This window comes from Saccostrea echinata, unplaced genomic scaffold, assembly GCF_033153115.1.
Source record: "Saccostrea echinata isolate AGI-Se365-2 ecotype Australia unplaced genomic scaffold, CSIRO_AGI_Sech_v1 ptg000054l, whole genome shotgun sequence".
Lineage (NCBI taxonomy): Eukaryota > Metazoa > Mollusca > Bivalvia > Ostreida > Ostreidae > Saccostrea > Saccostrea echinata.
In genome coordinates this window covers 51,833,443-51,860,765 of record NW_026889803.1, presented here as the reverse complement: position 1 = coordinate 51,860,765, position 27,323 = coordinate 51,833,443, and the positions used below count along the sequence as shown (strand labels likewise).

Genomic DNA, 27,323 nt, shown 5'->3' with positions numbered 1-27,323 from the left:
TATATATATATATATATATATATATATATATATATATATATATATATATATATATATATATATATATATATATATATGTATATATGTATATATATATATATATATATATATATATATATATATATATATATATATATATATATATATATATATATATATACATTTGCAAATGTTTTCTTTTATATAACGCTATTAAAAGCAACGTGTATCTATATCCGTATAAACACGGGTTCCTCGCGTCATAAACGTTCGACGTAACTTCTCTGTGACGTCATAAAGGGTCGACGCGCAATGAATGGATCAAATACGTGCCGTTGAGTTTGAAAAATGAAACATTTCACGCGTTAAAGATTATAATCAGGAAAATATAAAATATGAATAAGTCAGAAATGTAAATATAAGTAATAATGTATCATTTTTAAACATCTATCGGGATATAAATACTGGTTGGTACGAGATCAAATTTACCATAAAGCCCTTCGGGCTTTATGGAATTTGATCTCGTGACCAACCCGTATTTATATCCCGATAGATGTTTAAAAATGATACATTATTTCTTTTATATATATATATATATATATATATATATATATATATATATATATATATATATATATATATATATATATATATATATATATATTTCAAAAGTAGTTAAAAGATGATGTCACACAGTAAAAATAATCATAAAAGAAAAAGAAAATGCACAGTTTCCAAATTTCATTTAACACAAGCGCTTTCTGGATTAAACAATCCTTCTTCAGGTGTACATACTTTGAACTGATTTGTTTTGCTTGGTAACGTTAACTATGACGTCATGAGTGTCTTTGCAGGGAAGGAATAAATCCATGACGTCATAGTATAACGTAAAAGTTCGGGAAAATTGAATTGTACAATAAATCATGATTTTCTCAGTCTCAATAAACAAAGTATTTAAGAAATTAATTATACAAGAAAGACATGAACTTATCAAAATATTAATGTTTGTTCAGTTTTGGTGAAAATAGATTTATAAAGTAGTTCTCTTTCACTATTCTCATTACGGCTAAATCGTTCCTAAGTTTATAAAATGGAAAGACACAGTAGTTTCCTTGAGACCAAATGTCGAAATGCTCACTGCATGGCGTGTTTCTAATGCTCGGATTATTGATTTGCTGACGGTGGACGTGCATGCGGGCGGTTAATTGGGATCCGGTTTGACCGATGTATTCCTCTCCGCAGTTGTTACAAGTTATACAATAAAGAAGATTTTTGGTTTTACAAGACATGTTTTCATTTACAAAAAATGTTTTTCCACACTTGAAAATAATAGAGGATCCTGTTCGTATATAAGGGCAGGTACCACATCTGGGATCACCGCATTTTGATACTGTGTATTGTTCAGGAATGGAGTTGAATTTAGCACTGGTTAATAATTTTTTTAAATTGGGTGGTTGTCGTTGGCTGTGAATTAAGTCCGATTTCTGTATAAGTTGTTGCAGATCATTGTCCCGTTCGATGATTGTAAAGTTCTTTTTCGCCTCTTGGAACATATTAATATGTTTTGGATTATATATTGTTACAAAAGGGATTAAGAAGGGATCTTTGTCCTTTTTTTCTGGTCGTTCTTAATATATGTTGCGGGATTTTCTTGGATTCTTCTATGGCAGAAAGGATAAGATTTTCTGGATAATGTTGTGCAAGAAGAAATGTTTTTAGTTCTGTCAACCTTCGACTTCTAGTATCTGTATCTTTTACAATCGTACAAATTCTTCTGGCTAAATTGTAAGGAATATTCCTTTTGGTGTGAGTAGGTTGACACGAGGTGAAGTTTAGATATTGGTGTGTATCCGTGGTTTTATAAAAAATATCAGTAAAGATATATGAGTCTTGCTTTATGACCATGACGTCAAGGAAAGGAATAGAAGAATCACTGTGCTCCATGGTAAATTGAAGACTTGGATTTATTGAATTTAGTAACGTGTAAACTTTTTTCAGCCGTAATGAGAATAGTGAAAGAGAACTACTTTATAAATCTATTTTCACCAAAACTGAACAAACATTAATATTTTGATAAGTTCATGTCTTTCTTGTATAATTAATTTCTTAAATACTTTGTTTATTGAGACTGAGAAAATCATGATTTATTGTACAATTCAATTTTCCCGAACTTTTACGTTATACTATGGCGTCATGGATTTATTCCTTCCCTGCAAAGACACTCATGACGTCATAGTTAACGTTACCAAGCAAAACAAATCAGTTCAAAGTATGTTCACCTGAAGAAGGATTGTTAAATCCAGAAAGCGCTTGTGTTAAATGAAATTTGGAAACTGTGCATTTTCTTTTTCTTTTATGATTATATATATACATTTGTGGTATCTCTCTATTATATAAACATGCAGAGAGCAAATATCTTCATACCTGTATGAAGTTTTTTGAAGGTCATAGATCATTACGCAACCTAATCACAAAGCGCAGTAATATCTACATAAAAAGACTTACTCCACTTAGCAATATAGCATGTTTTTCATGCATAAAAATGTACAAAATACGCAAGTAAAATAATAATACTTTTATTTACAATGTAAACGAGTATTTAATACAGTTCTTGATCGATTTTACATAGAGAATAGAAAACTACGTGTTATAAGTTTCATGTCTGAGCTGCATAGTCTCAATGCGACGTTTACCCTTATTTTTCTCGCAGACCTCTGAATGCAATATTTTTTTTTTCCATTAAACTTTACTCACAATAAATTTGAAAATCTGTTGAAAAATATCAATGCAATCACGCCACAAACAGCTGACAAACACTGCACTTTGGAAGTTCGGTAGGCACACCTCCATCATCGAGATCGTTGTGACGTTGTCTTAACAATGTAAGCTGTCGCCAGTGTCTCCATGTCAACATCATAAATTAATGAATATGCCTTACTGAAATCGTAGATTTTATGTTTTTGATCAAATTTTGTACTTGATTTCAAGTTATCTGGTCCGGACAAGTGTCTCCATCCATCCCTTTCCGACCGAAATTCCTCCAACTTTTTATTATCAAACATCGGACGTGTTTCTTGTGTTTTTTAACATCGAATATGGGATCTCATGAATACAAAAATTCCAAGACACCTATATGCTCACTATAATTTATCACAAGTAGCCTTTCACAGAATATTCCCTTCAAAACAGAATCCTTTGCCAGATGAATTTGAAGCGTAACCGCTTCTCAAGCCGATTTACACCTAGCGTAATTTGTCAAAATCTACGACGTACAGTTAGTGCAATATTTATATTCGATTACATTCGATTGTTCGTCTTAAAATCTTCTGAGAAGGCCTTCGGCCTTCACAGGATTTGATCACGTGACCGACCCACTTCAATTCCCATTGAAGTTTTTAAACTTGTTATTTATTTCTTAAATATCTATCTATCTATCTATCTATCTATCTATCTATCTATCTATCTATATATATATATATATATATATATATATATATATATATATATATATATATATATATATATATATATATATATATATGTTTGAGTTGTAGTTGTAACCTTAAGTGTTCCTTGAAAGTGTAAATGTTTTCATAAGAATATCCAGTGTCAGACGACCCTCCAAATCATGTGTCTCAGGGTCACCTTTAGCAGTGGCAAAGTCATTCGGAAGAACGATAGTTGGATGGTGAGATGGCTGTTCGGCATCCCCATAAATAACGTTTAGCACATCCTTTTCCTTATCAATGCTGAGACGCTCATGTTCCATTTTAAGAAATTCGCCATTATTATCATCACAATCCATTTGGTTCTCATGATAGAAGAGTAGTATGAATTTTGCTCTTTTGATAATGTCTGTGAGATATTTTGTAATTGCATGTCCTGGTATACAATCATCTACATTCTTCGTGACATTCCACTTTATGAAAAAGGACTGTGCAAGTACATGGACTAACTTCTCTGCAAGTAGACATCTTTCTGCACATATATGCAGAATGTAGAAATCTGGCATGTTATCTTCATCATAGCAGTTCTCAGTATGTACTTCCCAGGCTGGAATGCATTTCCGACATTGTAGGAGCCTCATCTTTGTTTCCTCAAAATTTCTATTTTCTAACGAGTGTGCGGCTCCATCTTTGTACATTCGAAATAAGAATTTTCTAGATGGGATGTTCGGGTCTTTGTCTACAATTAATCTATTTAATATACCAATGGCATTTTCAAAATCTCCGGCGGCTTTCAAATTTTCAACCATCTTTTGATAAACATCGGCAGTTTTTGGCTCACATTTCGAATACAGCTCGTATGCTTTTTTGTACTCCTTCGCCTTTTCATATAAACGAGCAAAGTTGTTTTTTCTGCTTTCTTCTCCCGAGTGCATATATTCATATCTGTTCATAATGTCTTCTATCTCCTGGATGCAAGAAGATACACTTTTTAGTTCAGGAAGAGGGTCTATATACAAAGACAAAATATCCAAAGCTCTATTTAAAGCATCTACTGCATTGATTATGTCATTTTCATTCTTACTGGTTTTAAATAGATCAAATCTACAAAATGCCTGTTGCTCGTATGCAACAATCAATTGAATCTGGTCACTTGTTTTTCCTTTGTAACTGTTTGTTATAAATCTAAAATTCTCAAGAGCTTTGTCACTTTTTCCAAGCATTCTTTGTACGAGTCCTAAGTCATATCGTGCTTGATTGAAAGAAACGACTATCTGTAAGGCTTTTTTTAGATTTTGTTCAGCATTCAGCAGACGGTCATCTCCTGGATACAGAGGTACATATCTAACTGATTTCATTTTTGCTCTTACTTGTAACGGATCTCGACTCGTCTTCACAAATGTTGTTTCAACACTGTTGCTGTTACTTATTCCTCTTACCTTTGTGGAATCTTGTTTTGACATATTTTTCCGATTTGCAAGCTTTGCTTTCTTTTTTTCACTATGTTCTAGTAAAACCATTTTTTGAAAAGTTAAACCAAGGTGATGATAAGCAATGGTTGTTTCCCGGATTTTCAGAGATTTTTCAAGTATTTCCTTTGATTTCTGTAGCTTTAACCCATATCTCAAATACTGTCCGTAGCGCTGAAGTGCATGGTATGACTTGGGATTGACTTCTACCGCCTTTTCAAGGTATTCCATGTAATTCTCGTCCTTATACTTGTCTCGATTATTGTAAATTATTAATCCAACTTCAGTTAATGCTCTGGATTTCAAGTTTTTCGAAGAAGTGTTTTCAATAACTTTCATAAATATATCAAACGCCTCTCTATCTTCCTTTAGTAACTCTGCATCCGTCTTATTCTGAATAGTAAATAAATGTGTTTTTCTTCTTAAAGTCAATGCAAAATAAAACTGCCAGCAATCTACAGTTGTAGATATTTTGTCAACAGATTCGCGGAACATATCAATCGCCTTTGTTGCACAAAACGGACCGAGCTTTGAAATACTTACGGCTAATTCTGCTTTTGCAATATATTTAAGTTGTTGAAAATCATCTCTTTTGGACAATTCTCTGAACTGTCTAAGAAACTTATAGGACTCAACTACATCTCCATTTCCTTCATGAAAGTGATAAAAATTACATATCGTTACTATATTGTCCGTTGCTCCTAGCGACGAGGTGTTATTTCCCAGCTCAAGGGCCTTTGTGGCTAACTCAATCGCTTTTTTTCTTTCATCACATTTCCAATATAGAAATGAAACAAAATTATGAAAACAAATAGTTTCCTCAGTGGTGTCATATCCAAATTCAATGTCTTTAACAAGCTTATTTAGTCGTTCCTCAAACTTTCGATGATTGATTAAATGAATGTCTGCTTCTAGATAGAATGAAGAGAGTTTTCGAATTTCCTCCAAACATGACTCATTCTCTTCATCACTGTTAAGAAGCATTGTTTCCTAAAATATGATTTGAAAAAAAAAGAATTTATGATGAGAAGTACGAAACAAAAGCACCCTAGTTATTGTACATCAAAAGCAAAAGAGGAAAAAAACCAAACCAATAAGAAAAAAACAAAAACAACGACAAAAAAGTCAGAGTGAACTCAAGGGGATTTTCACTTCCTTGAATTACACATTTTGTCTAAATGCATGTATATCTCATAAAGGGCAAATCCTGAATTCACTGCTCATCCTCTGATCTTCTGTTACCCCTGCGTCAGCTATGAATCAATTTATCTTTATTTTATTGTCATGAGTACAATTTTACTCTTCAGAACACCTACTTTATCCATATAAACTTGGTTCAGGGTCATACTCGTAACTTTTTCATCACAAATCCTTGTATTGAATATAAGCTTTGACTAAAATTTGGAAATCTGTAATCTTGACCTTTCCTAAATAAAATACGTTAATGGCCATATCTTACCACTTGACTTTGGAAACCTTTGAGTCAAGTATAAAAGGTGATGATATCAAACAGTGATTAATCTCATAAATCTAGTTAAGAATATGAATCGTAAAGAGGACAAAAACAAGGACCTCTGGAAACACCAGAGGTGTGATCTGGTGCCTATGAGGATTAAGCATCCCCTGTCGACCGGTTCCCGCCATGCTTTTGTTTCCTCATCCTCAATCGGACATCCACTTCATTTACCTCATGCTATACGTATGGCTGAGATCTCTCAAATCCTTGCAGGTTTATAACGCTGCACAAGTCAGAATTGAGGTATATTTACAGCTGGAAGCATCCGGGCGAACAATACAAATTAACACATCTTCTATCATTATAAGGAAGTTTCAATTTAAACAAGTTAATGGGCATAATTATATAAACAATATTTGTTGAAATATTGATGTTTTCTTGACATTTAGTGAGGAATATATTGAGAACAAGATGTGTTTGTAAAATACTGATGTCCCCGTATGGCAACTTATAGCAAAGGTTTAACTTTCTCAAATGCAAATCAAATATGTTGGTACCCAAAGTAAGGTCTTGTCTCGAGGAATATACCTGTGAAATATGAAAGCCCTACAGTAACCATTGAATAGATATGGAAAAGATTGAAGTTTTTCAAAAGTAAGTCAAACATCAAGGTCAAGGTCAAATTGTCAAAACCAATGGTGCCCAAGGAAAGGCCTTCTTACAAGAAATACACATGTGAAATACGAAAGCTGTAGCACCAATCGTTCAAAAGTTATGGCCAAGGTTAAAAATTTTTAAAAGTAGGTAAAACTCCTAGGTCATGGTCAAGGTATCAAAGTTGTTGGTATCCAAAGGAAGGCCTTGTCACAAGGATTACATATGTGAAGAATGAAAGCCGTAGCACCAACCGTTCAAAAGATATGGCCAAGGTTTAAATTTTTCAAAACTAGGTCAAACTTCTAGGTCAAGGTCAAAGGGTCAAAGTTGTTGGTATCCAAAGAAAGGTCTTGTCACAAGAAATACACATGTGAAGTATGAAAGCCCTAGCACCAAGTGTTCAAAAGTTATGGCCAAGGTTAAAGTTCGGTAAAATTTTGCAAAACTGGGTCAAACTCCTAGACCAAGGTCAAAAGGACAAACATGATGGTAACCAAAGAAAGGTCTTGTAACAAGAAATAAACGTGAAATATGAAAGCCATAGATCTAAGCAATCAAAAGTTATGGGCAATGTTAAAGTTTTTGAGAACAAACAGACAAGCAGACAGACGGACGGACAGGGCAAAAACTATATACCTCCGAATATTCGATACGGGGGCATAAAAAGCCACGTTATATATGTGACGTAGATGTAGAAGGAAATGTAGAGGGGGCTAGATGTCAATAGAAACTGTTTCCATTAAAGTAAATGACTCCAGATATACCAATAATAACACTTATAGCTCAATTTTATATGCAATTACAATTTACTTACAGATTATGCACTCATGAATATGTCCTTCACAATATTAAGATATCTGTACCTTATCTTCGTATATCGATTAAAATGATGTAAGGAAAGAACCAAGGGAATTTCAAATTATTTAATTACCTTACTGAAATTTGAGGTCTCGTTATACGCTATGATTAACAAATATTTTGACCGATTTTAAAAATGTGCAAGCAATTTACGAGGAGTAGTAAAATATTTAATATCATTATGCACAAGTACAGGAGGACGGGAATGAATATGCACAGAAAAAGACACATATAGCTTTCCATCTATAAGCTATTTAAAGTACTCTGGAATTTTTATTATAACAATCTATTTATATTTCCTGAAACAAAACAATGTAGCAAACGGTAAGTTTGTGAATTTAATTTCCCTCTTTACCTCTTTTCTTTGCCGTTCAAGCTAGGAACTTTTGTTCAGATGTGACCCAACTGGTATTGCTTCCTACGGGCTTGTTTTATGCCTTTGACACTCAGAACATGTATATATGTACATATTTATTATAATCATGCTAATATATTTGAAGTATATAATACAGTAGATAAATTGTTAAGAAAGTTCTATCACTCAGTCAAGGCGACAGAGATGTAATGCAGCATCCAAACGGTGCATGTCGTCTCCATCTCCATCGATTAAACAATCTGTTCTACATGTACAATCACTAAAAGGGACATAACCACACCTGTCCTGCCGTTTTTGTTTGTTGTTTTTTTTTATAGTAATTTTGCCTTTTTAAGTTTCTTTCCTGATTTTCTTTGATTATACTCTTAACCTTTTTATTAATATTTTCATTAATGCACCAAACAATTCCCACTTTTGTTTTACTTTTATGGTTATGATAAATTGTAGTACATACTTGAAAATGCTAGATTATAACAATCAAACATGCTAGAAATTTGTAGATACGATAATATTCAGAAAAAAAGAAGTTTCTAAGCTCATTTTTACGACAAATTAGACTGTATAATTACATGTAGACTGTAGATTGTTCTGGCAATATGTAAGTCATGAAATTTTACCTCAAACATTTTGAAGGCTATCAACCAAAAAAAAAAAAAAAAAAAAAAAAAAATCAAATCGTCTCCATGTCCCTCCCAGTACTCTTAATTGATATTGGAACAACTCTTTCTATACAGTTATTTTTTTTTAAATTGTTAACCTAATGTTTCTCAATGACAAGGTCATCAGCGGGTCAAACTTTGTAATAATTTATTTCAATGTACAAAGCACACTACAACTATGCAATTCTGGAAGTAAAGTAAGTTTCACTGCATTTTTTAAAAAAAATTATTCCACTGTATAATCTCACCCCTCACCCAGGGGCTAACCATTTTAATGCCCTGGAAGAATTGTCAATATATGGTGCATTTTAATGAACTCGATCTAAGCTGTATTTGATTGGATAAAAATTACTTTATATCGTATAAAATGGGTTGCCTATGTCACAATGGCTTGCGTCAAAAACGTATCGATCCTCCTGACGTTACATTCAAATTTTGAACAAATTGTAGTCATTTTTTAAGGACAATCATTTTTTTTCTAACACCAATGAATGAAAATTACATGATAAGGAATGGTTGGAACAATTTACGCTTTTATATAAACCGCTTCGCAGTTTATAAAGCGTAAACTTTCCAAACCCAGTTTATACCGTATAAAATGGGTAGCTATTAAATTCATTCCTTAATCAAATATTTTTACAAGATTAAAACTACGCGTATGACTTTTCACAAGTAATTTTCAGTTATACGAAGCCATGATGACTTAATTTATATTAATAAAAAGTAAAAAATAATTGAGTTGATCACATGTACCGAGTCGGCAATGTAATGACGTGTTTGAAATGCATTTCAAATCTTCGGTAATCGTTAACATAGCTGCTTTCATCTTTTCTTGCACAGTGGTTCTTGAGAAGAAGATCATTAAAGTTTTTCTCTTATTTATTCCTATTCAAATTTTGATCCCCTAATGCCCCGAGGACATGATGTGAACAATTTAAAATCTGCACTATATCAGACGCTTACACATAAATTTCATTGACTATTTGATGTTTGTTTGTATTTTGTTTTGTTTTGTTTTTGCCTCGTGGTTCTTGAGAAGTTTTTTTATGACCTCATCCTAATTTTCCCTTTTTTCTTTAAATTTTTCCCCTTATAAATGGGTAAGGCCCTTTAATTTTTAACCCCCTCAATCTTAGAATATGTTGTGCCAACTAGGTTAAAATTGACCAAGTTGTTCTCGAAAAGTAGTCCAAAATTTTGTAAAGTTTGCACGCGGACAGACGATGGACATCATGTGATCAGAAATGCTCAATTGAACTTACAGGGCAGGTGACTTAAATTAATCACACATACTAATCAATATTCATTTATCACTCACTACATGTACATCATTATATATATTTTTGTATACTTACGACATTATTTTGCACAAAATATTGTTCAAATAGTCTATTGCTAAAAAATTATTGAAATAGTTTATTATACCCAGTAGATATGAAGAAAGTGTGATTTAGTATCCAATTATTGCGTGATGTCTTTTTTGCAACGATGAATGTTCTTCAGACTAAATTATACCAGAAAAAAGGAAACTTTCGTACCTTTTTACAAACTGACATCAATCAATCTTTTCTAAATGACTTTGGATTACTGCTGTTTCAGATTGTGGGTCATGCTTAACTTCTGTCGTAAAATGTGAGAATCTAATATTTCTCAATTAATTAGCCGACTTCCAAACTGTGATAATTGATGTACATGTAAATTGATAGAAATGATGATACATTTTAGTGCATATGTAACGGTTACAGCTGGAGGCTTTTGATTTTTTTGGGGGGACTAGAATATAATTATACATGCTAGTGAATGTGCGGAAGAACTCCGGAAGTAAAAGTAAGTTTCAGCACATTTTTTTTTGTTTTACAAGTCAGCTCCACTGTACATCTTAACCCCTCACCAAAGAACATGTTTTACAATTTTTGATGGGGAGATCTTTGCATATTTCAATCATTCAAACTATTCTCTTAAAATCAAATAACATGCACTATTTTTCATTAGTTGACAATGCCTCGCTATGGGGTCTGAACTTTTAATCAATTTTACAATTTTTGAATTTCATTTTTTTTAAATAGCCCATCTAAGGACTTGGATCAGTTTTGGGGTTCTCAAACAGTTGACTGATTGATAACCAAAAAAAGAATTAAAAAGTAATAGATTTACTTAACAGATTTAACGTTAACATGTATCAAAGGGTTACAATTTTTTAAAAGATTTGCAGACAACGCATGCAAATGGTGTATTGTTAGCTGCCAATAAACACAAAATATTTTCTTAATTGCCTTAATTTTATGTTTCTGGTCCAATCTCCCAGGGTCCAGGTATGCGAAAATCATAATACTCACCGATGCTGCATACAAAATTGGTAAAAAATTTTTGGGTCAATTTTCAGAAAAAGCTTTGTTTTTTAGCACACAGCAACTGAGTATTTAATGTGAATTGAATTTAAGCATATTTGATCACTGATGTAAATGTACTCTTCGTTTGTATCAGCTTTTAATGAAAAAAATAAGAAAAACTATAGATAATATCTAGATTGATTCTCCCACCTTATCTTGTTTTAATAACTAGCAATAAGACATCTTACACCTCCTCCCCCTCCCGCAGCTGATTATTCTCAACAGGAGAGAAATGTATAAGAGGCCTTACGGATGGGCACATACAAATGAAAATTATTTCTTTATTTTGAAATTTGAAATTTTTCATTCCTAATTAAAATTTCATATTAAGAAAAGAAGCGTATTCCTCAGATAATAAAATTGTACACTAAGTCTTATTAAACAGTGAATGGGATCGTTATACTATTATACTTTGTTGATGTAACTGCAAATACATATAACAGCTAAGTCATAATTGCAACTTCTTTGCAGAGTAATACATTCTTGGAGAACAGTTTTAATTTACTTACAAATAAGTCTTTTTGTATTTTTTCACTTCTAGAAAAAAATGCGATTCTTTTAAAAGAATGTATGAAATATAAAGATAACGAACAGTAATCAACCTCAAAACCCATTGAAACAATACATATTAGGAGAAGAGCAAACAGGGACCTCTTAAATATCACAGGTGGGATCAGGTGCCATGGAGGAGTAAGCATCCCTTATCGACCGGTCACACCCACAGTGTTTTCCTTGTCATGAGTGAAAAATCCGTAGACAATTCAGTGTGAAAATAATGGCCTATCAATTTGAATGAAGGACGTCAGTCAACATTCGACTTAACAAAGGATGTTTGGCTGAAAAAGTCATTGCGTCGACCATAGAATTTGCTAAATGTTTACTTTGAACGAGACTGCTGATATCCTTGTATCATTTATGTTTGTCAATTGCTTGCCTCGTTTTAAAATTGTTCGTACGTTACGGTAGAATATGCTCTTGCAAATCGAATCAATTTGGAGACATAATCTCAGTATGCAAGTTATATTTACTGCATAAATATCAGCCGAAATATGGCTGAAACATTGCCGAATCGGCGTTAAATAATAATCAACCAATCATACTACATAAATAAGGGAAGTTGAAGATAGAAAAGTCATCACATTTATCATAAGGTTTATATGTTGGTTTGCCATCAATGACTTTCTCTAGCAAAACCAGGGATGGGGTCAATTACTTTGAAATGTAATTAAATACTTTCAAATACATTGATAATTTTTTCAATTGCTTGCAATTAAAATTGCATTGATTTTTTTTTTTTTACAAATGTAATTAATTAGTCTTAACTACTTTGAAGAAAGTAATTAAATTCATTTCAATTACTTGTTTGATTTCCAAAAATATTGAAGAATTAATACGAAGGGGTATATGTAAAATAAGTAACGTCAGGTGCCTCTGATGTTAGTGTGTTTCATCAACACAAGACCGTGTCATACATGTTCATGTTTAGCCATGGATTGCCTTTATGATATTTGATTATAAGCGAATTTCCAAACTTAACAGTTAATGAATCAATCGTGAAAAAACACTCTCAAATCATTTCATCTTTAGGACAAGTAGGTGGGCCTAGGCCTAACAGCTTAAATTGCAAATATTGACAATATTCATATAATACATAGTTTTTATTTTACTGTATATAAAACTTTTTCAGATACTTAATTCATATTTCAGAAAGATTAAGATGTTAAGATATAATGATTTGATAAATATTTCTTTTCTGAAATTTATAGGTAGTGAAGCATTCTTAATTGTATCTAAATCACCTTGGTCATATCTTTAATTGAAATTAAACAAAGCATTTACAGGTGTTTTTTGAAGAGCAACTAGGCAGGTTTTAATGGCATATTAAACTATTTCCTATTTTTAAATTTGATAATCAAGCAACAAAATATTGCTGTTTCATTGCTGTACCATCGAGGGTCGAACATTCTTTAATTATAAGATTAAACTTGTATTAATTCTATATGAATATTTTGATTATAAAACAAACTAATGTTATCATAAAGAAGCAAATATATCAAATTTATTTATAAGGATGCAAACAAGTTTAGAATTTTAAAAACAGAAGGTCTGCTCTAAATTAATTGAAAGGAGCTGAAATATGTGATTGTGATGGAAATTTTTTCTAGTAAATACGTATAAAATGTATTATGTAGAGTAATTAAAATGTAACTCAAAAGTAGTCGAAATTATATGGTATTTTTTCAATGTAAATTAAATTACAATTTTAAGTAATTGAAAAAAAAGGGTCAATTACAAATTACTTCCAATTACTCTAAAAAATGTAATTGTTTACACCCGATTACTATAACCTTTTTTCATTTACCCAATCCTTGAGTAAAACATCCAAATATGAAACAAATGTGTTAAACTCTAATAATAATAATAATAATAATAATAATAATAATAATACTTTATTTAGAGAAGGTAGCCTGATTAGTGTGACACACTATTCTTCCCCAGGGCCTTCTAATTACAACAATATTACACATGTACATCAAAGTAGCAAAGATTAACAACTACAGTGTAGCAATTGAAATATAATACACAATGTCACATGATAATAATGACAATCATCATAATAATAATAATAAACAAATATATTATGATGACAAATAAATTAATTTACATTTGTAAGATTTGACACAATATACATATACAAAAGATATAAATCAGAGTAATGAAATTCTATTGTTGAAGATATACTTTTCTACATTTCGTTTAAAGACTGACAGAGTTGGTGCACATCTTAAATCTAAAGGCAAACTGTTCCAAATCTGAACACCAGAATACTGGAGGGAATTTTTAAACAAATTAGTTCGGTGTTTTGGAAGGCGAAGGTCAAAATTAGATTCTGAACGTAAAGTGTAAGCATCAGAAGTTTGAAAAATAAATAAATCTTGCAGGTAAGCAGAGCTCTGATTGTTAAATATTTTGTACAAGATACATTTGTGTAAAGTTACTAAATCAAAAATAGATAGCCAGCCTAATTTTTCAAATAATGCCTTAGATGAAGCATCAGGGGCAGCATCAAGAATAATTCTAGCGGCCCGTTTTTGGAGCTTATGAATTCTCTCCAAGTAACTAGCTGGTGCATTACCCCAGACCGTCAGACAATAATTAATAGAAGGCAGGATAAAGGCATTGTAAAACAGTTTTCTAGTTTTCAGAGGAAGAAATTTCTTGATTTTTCGCAAGGTATATAATTTATATGTTAAAGATTTGCAGACTGAGTCAACATGGTTGTGAAAATTTAGCGTTTGATCTATATGTACCCAAAGTAGTTTTTCTGTTTCAACATTGTCAAGGTGTTTGTCAGAGACATGTAAATTGAGATTTGGATTATTTAATTTCGATTTTCTTTGTTGAGTTCCCATCAGCATACATTTTGTTTTATCAACATTTAAAACCATTTGATTTTCTAAACACCAATTTTCAATATTTACTAAGTCAGAATTTAGAGCTGTTTCAATACTCAATATATTTTTCTCATAAACATGCAGAGTTGCATCATCAGCAAACATATCAATTTTTGTATGACATATATGTAAGGGAAGGTCATTAATATACAACAAAAACAATAAGGGACCTAATATTGATCCCTGTGGCACTCCTGCTGTGACAGGTAAGACATCAGAAGAAGATGTACCAATTTTAACGCATTGTGTCCTGTTATACGAGTGAAACCACTTAATTGACAATTCATCAAAGTTGTAATTCTTTAATTTATCTATAAGAATGTCATGACTCACTAAATCAAAAGCTTTGCTGAAATCCAAAAATGTTATGCCTATGAGATTACCTTGATCCATAGCATGCAACCAAGCATCAGTTAATTTAGTAAGTGCTGTTTGACAAGAGTGAAATTCTCTGAATCCAGATTGAGATTTTGTTAGAAGATCAAAAGTTGAGGTGAAATCTCGCATTTGGTTTGCTATGTGCTTTTCAATTAGTTTAGATAATGTTGGTAGTATAGAAATGGGACGGTAGTTACCGGGGTCTGCTTTGTTGCCCTTTTTGTATACAGGGGTGACTTTTGCTTGTTTCAACTTCGATGGAAAAATACCATTACTGATACTAGCATTAATTAAATGAGTGACTGATTTACCAATGATACTAGCTGATAGTTTTAGGAGACGAGGTCCTATGAAGTCAATGCCTGCCGATTTATTGACATCAAGCCCGTTCAACAAATTAACTACATTTTCACTGATTGGTGTAAGGCTAAAAAAGTTTTCATTACCAAGTTTAAATTTTGTGAATTGTTTTAACAATTCTCGGTTAAATTTACAGTTTGGAAGATTAAGTAAAAGTTTACTTGAAATTCGTAAAGTGTTCATTAAAGATATTAGCAATTTCTTGTGAATTGTTTGTTTCTGAGTCATTATGAATGATATGGGTAGGAGTAAAAGTTTCAGAATTAGATGCCAATTGATTAAGATATCCCCACATTTCTCTAGGATTTGAACTATCTTCGATGGCTGATCTGTAATACAAAGATTTTGCATTGTCAATCAAGAGTACAACTTTATTTCTCCATGCTCGGAAATTTTCAAAATTCCCCTTATAGTGGTAAAAATCTCGTAAATGTCTAGCTTCATTTATTTCCTTCGTTAGCCATTTTGGTCTAGTTTCACTTTTAACTCTTTTACATTTAACTTTGGCATGTCTGTCAAGGACATTATTAAACATTTTGTAGAAAGTATTAAGAATGTCATTAGGATCATGTAATTTTGCAAGACTATCAAAATTTTCATTTTTTAAGTCAGACAGGAAATTTGATTCGTTAAAGTTTTTGAAATCACGATATATAATTTCTATGTGTTTGTCTCTACGTTGCATGCAATTAGATTTCCGGGTTGCACAAATAGGGTAATGGTCAGATAAGGATATTGGGGGTACATTTACTTCACATATGTTATCTGATATGGTAGTGTAAAAGTGATCAATGAGCGTACAAGAGGTGTTAGTAACTCTAGTGGGTGCATTTATTACTTCTGTTAGTCCAAATTCCTCTAAAGCAGATGTCCAGCATCGCGGGGGGTCTTTGAATAAATCAATGTTGAAGTCACCTGTAATAATAATTTCACTGTCGTCACAGCAGGAGGCGAGGTTTATCTCCCTTGCAAAATCCTCTACCCAGCAGGAGTGGCAGATGGTTGACGGTAGACAGAGCAGTAAAAAATAGGTTTAGAATTTTTTAAGATTGATTTCTAGCCAAATAGTTTCAATATTACTTACCTCAAAATCTGTTCTACGTTTATAAGTAATATCATTTGAAATGTACACAACAATTCACCCACCTGACTTAAAACTTCTATCCTTTCTCTCAAAAGCAAATCCACTAATATCTAAACCCGAGTCACAGAAATTATCATTTAAGAATGTTTCACAGAGCCCTAAAATATCAAGAATTGTCGACGGAATTGTCTGAATTGTCGACGGATTTTTCCGTTATTTCCCGATCATGACAAGGAGCACACGGCGGGTGTGACCGGTCGGCAGGGGATGCTCACTCCTCCATGGCACCTGATCCCACCTCTGATGTTTGGAGGTCCGTTTTGCTCTGCTCCTATTTTGTATTGTATAATGGACTTTTGAGCTTGAATACTGTTCGTTATCTCCATATATTTCATTGTCTTGAAGCAACAATTTGATTTCGTCAATTTTGGGTATTAGATGACATACATTTTAAGTTTCCAAAACGTAAACCTCTTTTAACCAGTCCAACTCTGTGGTGTCTTTTCTTTCGAGCTCAATGGGATATATCGAATCAACGTAGGAATTAAAATGAATATTGTTATTTGATAAAATATCGTCATTTACACCTAGCACTTATAGTCCACTGTTTCCAATATTCGTCACCGGAAGTCCAAACCCAAGGGAATACCGGTATGCATTAACAGGAAACATCTGTCATTTCCTAGAAAAAAAATTCAAGATTGTTACACTGACAATATCATTTTAAAAAGTAAACTAAAAACACAAAATCAAACTTATAAAAAAATATCTAAAACGTGGAAAAAATCTCTGAGAGTAATGAAAGTTAAAAATATGAGATTTCTTGAGTAAATGGATCTTTAAGAGTAATTAATGCACACATTCAGATATCTGTACTAGATAATAAACGAAATATATTTGCATAAGATATTTATCACAGCAGAAATTGGAAACTATTCTTCAAAGATTTGAACAAAGTTTTAAGTAAAAAGAAAAATATGTATTAAATCTGAAACATTTTTCATAGTGTTATTCTATTCATATTTTGTACTTTCAATATCAGAAATTTCGCACGAATGCGAATTGTTTCTTTAAAATGCATTATCAAAGATGAAGTTTAAAATTCAATAGAATTGGCATGTTAATTAATAAGCTGAAGATCTAGAAATTTTAAAAGGATAGGGGGAAAGGGTGGATCCATGATGTTTTTTTTTTTTTCCAGTAGGGGTTATCAATACCTTAACACTATTTCACATAAAAATAAGAAAGAGAAATTAGTTACATGTAAGCTGTATACAAACATCCATTCCTTTCTTCAGTTCTTAAAAACTTATTGCCCTAACCAAAAAAAAAAAGAAAAAAAAATTAATCTAGGTCATTGTCTTTTTCAAAATGAGCGTAAGTTAAATTAATTAAAAAAATCAAAACACATTCTTGTCAAGGTTTTTTTTTTTTTTTTTTTTTTTTTTTTTTTTTTTTTATTTTATTTTTTTTAGCAAAAACGAGCTTTTAAATATCCCTGTCGTCCTTCTGGTGACATTGTCCATGCATATATGATTCTGAATAATTGCCAGGACAGACCCTTGTGACATCAGCACTATTTCTATGAAGAGTGAAAATCTAATATTTCTCCCTTTCCTTAGTATTGATTAAAAAAAAATGTGCTATACGGGAAATTTAAATTCCTTGTTTTATTTAAACTATACGAACTTGAATCACGAGTGTCATGAATAATTCCACATTTTCTCTTAGACGGAAGCCACCTTCGCGTTAATTGACGACGGGGCTACGAAATTTTGAATAAAAGCAGAGAACGTGTGTTCATGTCGTTATTTTTCATCAACTGAACATGTAACATGCAATATTATAGGGTAATTGAACTTATATTGGTGAATATTGTCACGATTTGGCTGCGCAAATGCACGACATTGCGAGTGCCTTTGTACAGCCAGTAAGTGCCAATATTCACCAATATACGTTCAATATCTTCTTTATTAAAGATTAAATAGTTTCCCGTTAATTATATTATTATTTAATTTAAATAACTCATTGATGAGATTTTTTCTAATTTCAATATTTAAATTAAAACTGTGTAATATCAGCGTCTGTTCTAGAAGTGTTCAATATCACACACTACCAAGCGTTGATTTGCTTATTGAGGCTTATTGGTACTATATTATTAATCAATTATGTGTGAAAAAAGAAAAGAAAAAAGATCTTACCTAGCTGTTTCTACCCATCATAAATATTGCCATTAAGCGGTTTATAAGACGACATGTTTTGATTACAAAAAGGGTCTTCGATACTGAACGCTCGCATTCGGAGTGTTTCGGGGAATACTCATATACATTTTGGAAACTCAGAGTGAAATAAAACGTCAAGATACTGAACGCTAAAATTCTCTAGACATTTAGCATTTTTTTCTATCATAGATAACGTCAAGATACTGAACGCTAAAATTCTCTAGACTTTAGCATTTTTTTTCTATCATGATAGATAGATAGATAGATAGATAGATAGATAGATAGATAGATAGATAGATGATAGATAGATAGATAGATAGATAGATAGATAGATAGATAGATAGATAGATAGATAGTGTGTGTGTATGATTGTTACCTTACTCACTTGAAGTCCAAATGTTTTCATAAGGATGTCGAGTATAAGACGACCCTCTAAGGCATGCATGTCCAGGTCCTCTTCGCCATCTTCTTCTGCAGAAGCAAAGTCATTCGGGAGGACGATAGTTGGGTGGTGAGGTGGCTGTTCTACATCACCTTGAATAACGTTCAGCACATCCTTTTCCTTACTAATGCTGAGATGCTCAAGCTGCATTTTAAGAAACTCGCCATTATTATCATCACAGTCCAACTGGTTCTCATGGTAATAGAGTAATTTGAATTTTGTTCTTTCGATAACATCTTTGTGATATATTGTAATTTTGTGTCCTGGTTTACAATCATCTAGATTCTTTGTGACGTTCCACTTTATGAACAATGACTGTGTTAGTACTTGTACCAACTTCTCTGCAAGTGGACATCTTTCTTCACAAATATGCAGAATGTGGAAATCTATCATGTTTTCTTCATCATAGCTTTCCCAGGCTGGAACGCATTTTCGGCATTGTAGGAACCTCATCTTTGTTTCCTCAAAATTTCTATTTTCTAATGAGTATGAGGCTCCCTCCATGTACATCCGAAATAAGAATTGTCTAGATGGGATGTTTGGGTCTTTGTCTGTAATTAGTTTATTTAATATACCAATGGCATTTTCATAATCTCCAGCAGCTTTCAAATTTTCAACCATATTTTGAAAAACAGCTGCAGTTTTAGGCTCACATGTCGAGTAAAGCTCGTATGCCTTTTTGTACTCCTTTGACTTTTCATATAAACGAGCAAAGTTATCTTTCCTGCTTTCTTCTCCCAAGTGCAAGCAATCATATTTGTTCATTGTTTCTTCTAACTCCCGGATGCAAGAAGATACACTTTTCAAATCTGGAAGAGCATCTATATACAAAGACAAGATATCCAAAGCTCTATTTAAGGCATCTACTGCATTGATTATGTCATTTTCATTCTTACTGGTTTCAAAAAGATCAAATCTACAAAATGCTTGTTGTTCATATGCAAAAAGCAGTTGAATTTGGTTACTTGTTTTTCCTTTGTAACTGTTTGTTATGTACCTAAAATTCTCAAGAGCTTCATCACTTTTTTCAAGCATTCTCTGAACGAGTCCTAAGTCATATCGTGCTTTATCAAAAGAGACGTCTAAGAGTAAAGCTTTTTCTAGATTTTGTTCAGCATTCAGCAGACGGTCATCTCCTGGATATGGCGGTGGATGTCTAACTGATTTCATTTTCGCCCTCATTTGTCCGTGACTCGTGTCTCCAATTAATGTTTTATCCAAGTTGTTGTTCTTCATATTTGGACTTCTCACTTTCAAAGATTTTTGTCTTGGCATATTTTTCCGATGTGAAGGTTTTGCTTTCTTTTTTTCACTATATTCTAGTAAAACCATTTTTTGAAAAGTTAAACCAAGATGATGATAAGCAATGGCTGTTTCCCGAATGTTCAGGGATTTTTCAAGTATTTCTCTTGATTTCTCTAGATTTTTCTGATATCTCAAGTGCTGTCCGTAGCGCTGGAGTGCATGGTAGGACTTGGGGTTGACTTTAACCGCCTCTTCAAAGTATTCCATGTGATTCATATCCCTATATCTGTTTTGTTTGTAGCGATTATTGTAAATTATCAATCCAATCTCACACAATGATCTGGTTTTCAAGTTTTTCGAAGAAGTGTTTTTAATAACTTTCATAAATAAATCAAACGCCTCTCTATCCTCCTCTACCAACTGTGCATCAGTCTTATTCTGAATGGCAAGTAAATGTGTTTTTCTTCTTAGTGTCAATGCAAAATAAAACTGCCAGCAATCTACAGTTGTAGAGATTTTTTCAACAGATTCGCGGAACATCCCAATTGCTTTTGTTGCACAAAACGGACCGAGTTTTGAAATGCATACAGCTAATTCTGCTTTTGCACTATATTTGAGTTTTTTGAAATCATCTCTTTTTGACAATTCTTTAAACTGTCTAAGAAACTTTCTGGATTTAACTACATCTCCTTTTCCTTTATGAAAGTGATAAAAATTACAAATGGTTACTATATTTTTCGTTTCTCCTAACGATGAGATCTTACTTCCCAGTTCACGGGCCTTTGTAGCTAGCTCCATGGCTCTTTTTGTTTTGTCACATTTCCAGTATAGAAAGGAAACAAAATTGTGAAAACAAATAGTTTCCTCAATGGTGTCATATCCATGCTCAATATCTTTTTCGAGCTTTTTTAATCTCTCCTTAAATTTTTCATGAGTGATCAATTGAATTTCTGTTTCTAGAGAGAATGAAGACAGCTTCCCAATTTCTTCCAAGCATGACTCATCGTCTTCCTCATTATCATGAAACATCGTCACCTGAAACATGATTTTAAGAAATAATTGAATTTCTGGTGAGAAGTACGAACAAACAAAACAAAATCAAAAAACAACAAAAGCAAACAATAACTACATCAAAAGCAAAAGCGAAAGAGATAGCAATAAGAAAAACAAAAACAGAAAAGAAAACTAGAGTGTCTTTTTGTTGTTTAAATCCCTCTTGAGAATTTTTCAATCATATGGAGACACCACCACTTACCGGTGGAGGGTTGCACATTTATACCTATACTCGGCACTCAGGGCCATTGAGGAGTGAGGGATCTTTTTCGTGATAGCATCTACTGCGACACGGGACTTTGGTTTATACGGTCCCATCCGAAGCACCGGTCTCGCGCAGTGTGATTTGAACCTGCGACGTTAGAATTAACTCGATCTTACACCGCGAATCTAGAACAAACGCTCTAACCACTGCGCCATGCAGGCGACTAGAGGGGACTTTTCAGATTCCTTGAATTAATTATACAATTTGTATTACTGTATGTATATTTAAAAAAGAGCAAATCCTGAATTCATTACACAACTTCAGTAACCCTTGTGAAAATTAGAAATTTATTTTTTATCGCCAGGAGTTTCACTGTTCAGAGTACAGACCGTATCCAAATGATTACTCATATGGAGACACAACCACTTGCTGGTGGAGGGCTGCACATTTAGACCTATACTTGGCACTTAGGATCATTGAGCAGTGAGGGATCTTTTTCGTGCCCGCATATACTGCGACACGGGACTTTGGTTTATACAGCCCCATCCGAAGGACCAGTCTCCTGCAGTGTGATTTGAACCTGCAACGTAAGAATTAACTCGATCTTACACCGGGAATCTAGAACAAACGCTGTAACCACTAGGCCACGTGGGCGACTTGAGGGGACTTTTCAGATTCCTTGAATTAATTATACAATTTGAATTGCTGTATGCATATTTAAACAAGAGGCCCAGGGGCCACATCGCTCACCTGAGCACTATGGCTAGAAAAAAGCAGAAATCAGTTCAGTCTTGAAAAGTTGAAAAGTTTAAATATAAAAGTGGTGGTGGTGGGGGGGGGGGGGGGGGGGTAATGAATTGAACAAATTTGAATCTACATTATCTGAGGATACTTCCATTTAAATATGACCAATCATGGCTTTGCTGTTCTTGGGTAGAAGATTTTTAAAGATTTAACCTATGTATTCCTATGTAAAACTTTGATCACCCATTGTGGCCCCACCCGATCCCTAGGGGTCATGTTTGAACAAACTTGAATGTACACTATCTAAGAATGCTTCCATATGAATATGAATATGCATATCATGGCTTTGCTGTTCTTAAGAATTAGTTTTTTAAAAAGATTTTTACTACATGTTCCTATGTAAAACTTTGATCACCCATTGTGGCCCGACCCTATCCCCGGGGGTCATGATTTGAACAAATTTGAATCTACACTATCTGAGGATGCTTCCTTGTAAATATGACCAATCATGGCTTTGCTGTTCTTGAGAAGAAGATTTTTAAAGATTTTTCCTATATATTCATATGTAAAACTTTGATCGCCCATTGTGGCCCCACCCGACCCCCAGGGGTCATGATTTGAACAAATTTGAATCTACACTACCTGAGGATGCTACCATATAAATATGACCAATCATGGCTTTGCTGTTCTTGAGAAGAAGATTTTTAAAGATTTTTCCTATATATTCATATGTAAAACTTTGATCGCCCATTGTGGCCCCACCCGACCCCCAGGGGTCATGATTTGAACAAATTTGAATCTACACAACCTGAGGATGCTTCCACATAAGTTTCATATTTTCAAGCACAGTGGTTCTTGAGAAGAAGATTTTTTAATGATGCTATTAATTTTCACAAATTTTTAATTATCTCCCCTTGGAAGAAGGCGTGGTCCTTCATTTGAACAAACTTGAATCCCCTTTACCCAAGGATACTTTGTGGCAAGTTTGGTTGAAATTGGCCCAGTGGTTCTGGAGAAGAAGATGAAATTGTGAAAAGTTTGCAACGACGACGACGACGACGACGGACAACGGACAAATTTTGATCAGAAAAGCTCACATGAGCCTTCGGCTCAGGTGAGCTAAAAAGAGCAAATCCTGAATTCAGTGCACAACCTCAGTAACCCTGACATTTAGGAATTTATTTTTTATCGCCAGGAGTTTCACTGTTCAGAGTTCAGACAGTATCCAAATGGTCTTGGTTCAGGGTAAGACTCGTGACTTTTTCATCATTAATCCTAAATTATGCCTAACGCTTGACTAAAAATTTAACACTTTGTAAGGCTGTAATCCTTACCTTTCCTAAAGACATATATTTACGGCCATGCCACACCACTTGACTTTCTGGTTACTTTTGGAAACATTTGAGCCAAGTGTAAAGGGTAATGATAGCAAACAGAGATCAATCTCATAAATAGAGTAAAAAACACGGACCTCTGAAAACACCAGAGTTGGAATCAGGTGCCTAGCAGGAGTTTAAGGGTCCTCCACACCCCATGACTTGTGACGTATATCGAGAAAAAACTTTTACTTCCGGTTTTATATAGTTTGTGCACTGACAATTTGACTGGCACCACCTGTAAGAGAGTCTTGTAAATACTTTAGATATAAAGGTTTTGTCAAAGGAAGAGTATGCAGTCAATCGAGAGCGACACCCTGATCATAAACAATGAACACATGGCATGATCACGGCGTGACCGAAAGAAAAAGGTGTCGATTTTTTTTCAATAAAAAACAGCAGGCGTTTGAGTTTTTGTAGCATAATGATTCGTAAATAACAGGTATATCTACTAGAAAACTTTTAAGTTTACTTATACTTTTAGGCTAATAAATCCACTGCGACATTGTAACAGACTGTTGTGAAAAGTTTATATTATTGCACACTGATTTATGTGTTTCAATAATACTTACCTCATTGTGTGTTTATAAATATTGATAAAGTGTGCATTTCTAGTTTTGCTCATTTATATCTGTCCTGTTCAGTTGTCAATAATGACTGAGTTACCTGATTATGATGACGTATGCGGAGACTTAACAAAGTTTTTGAGTCCTGGGTAACAGGAAAGAGAACTCTAAAAAGAACTTTTGATACCACAGATTTTGAAAATAATTTTTCTGAATCAATAAATTTGATTTTAATTCAATTTTTTGTTGTAATTTAATTTATTAATGTTTCTTCTTTACTATCTGGAGTCTTCCATAATTTTTTCTCCATGTTTTTAGAGTAAATGAGTTATTATTTATTTCTTTTACCTTTTATTAATCTCTTTAAAAAATATATTGACTGATAAAATTAAAGTTTTTGTGCTTGTTTTTTGGGCTTAATAATATATTCCAGGAAAACACAAAATGTGTTGTGCTACTTATGAAAACTCGGTGGGGAAAAATCTTAAATCTTATGAAATTATTTTTTTTAAAATCAGTACAGATTATATTTCAATTCTTGACCAGTTTTTAAAGGTTGAAATGCTTCTTAAAAGTAATACTTAGTAATATGAGAACATAAGCTGGGGGTGTGTGGAGGACCCTTAAGCAATTCCCGTCGACCAGTCACACCCGCCGTGAGCCCTATGCCTCAGCTTCAACCAGGCATCCACTTAAATTACCTCAAGCTATAGCTGATGTCTCTCAAATACTTGCGGGTTTATAACGCAGTACAAATCAGAATTTATAGCTACATTTATAACTGGAAGCATCTTCTATCTAACCTTATTATAAGGTAGTCTCAATTTAAATGTTTATGGACATATCTCTGCTTATATAGTGATGTTGTCTTTCCCTTGACATTTATAAGGAATACATTAAAAACAATCCAAGGTGTATTTGAAAAGTGCATGTACATGTAGAAGGAAAGATAAAGGAGGCTAGATGTCAATAGAAACGTTTCTAGTAACGTTATGCCTCAAGATATATCAATAATAAAACGATTTACTTACAGATTTTGCACTAATGAATATATCCTTCACATTATTCAGATGTCTGCATCATTCTGAAGCTATCGATTAAAATAATGTAAGGAAAGAAGAAAGGGAAATTTCGATTATATAATTACCTACAGGTAGCTGAATGTTGAGGTCTCATAATACACTGTGAGGAAACAAATATTTTTCACCGACTTTGCAAGTGTACAAACAATTTACTAGGAGAGGTAAATGATTTAATTTTATTATGCATAAATACACGAGTTTGCATTTTTGTTCGGTGAATGAGTATGCGCAGAAAAAGACACTTATAGTATTCCATAGGGAAAAAGGCTACAAGCTATTTATAGTACTCTGGAATGTTTATTATAACAATCTATTTATAATTCCGAAAACAAAACAATGTAACTTTGTGAACATAAGGAGAAAAATAAAAAAATATCAAAGTTATACGCATTTCAGCTACATGTAATTTAACTGCCAACTGCTCACAGCCACTGTATATAGATGCTTTTTCTTACTGTGTTTGTTTGAATGCAACAATATTACAATACGAAAAAGCATTTGCAGACTCATCTTCTCTAGCCAAGGGTTTCTGATACGCTACTCTCCTCATAAGCTTATGAGGAGAGTAGCGTATCAGAAACCCTTAGCTAGAGAAGATGTTGCGGACTAGGACTTTTTATACAGGGAAAAGAGAATATGCTGTTGAAAACAAAACATTTCTAGCAAAATAACCTAAAACTATTTTGTCGGGGGAGCTGGAATTACTCAATAATATAATATGATATCAAAAATTCATCTCTAGATTTTCTTTATCTGTAGTGAAGGGGGTATGTGTAAAACACGAAACGAGAAACAATGGAATGTCAGATTCAGCATAAAACACCTAATGACCTTAAAATGTCAACAAAGGGGGCAGCTTGTGCCTAAAATGTCAACAAAGGGGACAGCTTGTGCTTTTGATTTCATTTTATTAGATAACATATGCAGCTAGAGTGAAATGAAATATCTAACTTAGGTCAGATTTATCATCGACCCGCACAACTATCTCACACACACAAAAAAATAAAATGTTGACAGATTTAATTAATACAATACTATTACCTGAAAGAAATGCTTATTCAGTTTTTGCTTAAAATAATAATATTGTCACCAAATGATACAATTTTGTACAAACTGGGAATAATCATTTAATCTTCTAATACTTTGAAAAAAAAGGATTAAAAGAGACATTATCAATGTTTTGTTCTTTGTGATTTATTAGTTCTGGTAATATTATTGGTGAAATTTATTGTCAATGTTATTATAGCTTTCCTTACTACATATATAACAAAAATATAAATCTATCATTTATAAATAATTATTTATCAATATTATTTAACTTTTTGTTTATACTTTGATTATGTAAAAATCAGAAAATAATTTGAAGGAATCTGTCTCTTACCAGTTACCTGTGTACTTTTCAGCTGTTGATATTTAATTAAATCTGTCATGACTTTATGGGTTAGCAGTGCAGGATCACTGATAAATATGTCCTATATACCGTATGTTTTAATTTCACTCAGCACTTGTTTTCTAACAAAATGAAATCAAGGCAAAAGCTGCCCCTTGGTTGACATTTTTAGGTCATTGGTTTTTTTCTATATTGTTTCTCGTTTCTCATTTCTCGTTTCTTGTTACTCGTTTCGTGTTTTACACATAGGCCAGACGGACAGACAGACAGACAAGGATAAAATAGTATACCCCCTCTCCTTCGGAGCAGGGGTATAATTATAACCAGACCAGTGGAGATTCCTGAATAATGATAGAATTTATATTAGGTAACATGTACCTACATGTATACGACTTGCACTGTTAAAGTTGAACAAGTGACTGTGTGTTGAA

The 27,323-nt window shown here is 33.0% G+C and overlaps 1 protein-coding gene across 1 annotated transcript; it reads right to left on the bottom strand.

Annotated features, from left to right (window-relative positions):
• Positions 1-3,541: 3,541 nt before the first annotated feature.
• LOC133205002 (uncharacterized) lies at positions 3,542-25,513 on the bottom strand. Its single transcript, XM_061340743.1, has 3 exons — positions 25,452-25,513; positions 19,175-21,511; positions 3,542-5,884 (listed from the first exon to the last, which is right to left on the bottom strand). Exons 2-3 carry the CDS (start codon positions 21,503-21,505, stop codon positions 3,542-3,544), a joined length of 4,674 nt encoding a protein of 1,557 aa, XP_061196727.1. The 5' UTR covers positions 21,506-21,511; positions 25,452-25,513.
• Between the last annotated feature and the right edge of the window lie 1,810 nt (positions 25,514-27,323).

Coding starts and splice junctions, on each gene's coding strand:
- LOC133205002 (XM_061340743.1), bottom strand. CDS start 21,505: ATGTTTCATGATAATGAGGAAGACGATGAGTCATGCTTGGAAGAAATT. Junction 5,885..19,174: donor TGAAAACATTTGGACTTCAA/GTGAGTAAGGTA, acceptor ATCATATTTTAG/GAAACAATGCTTCTTAACAG.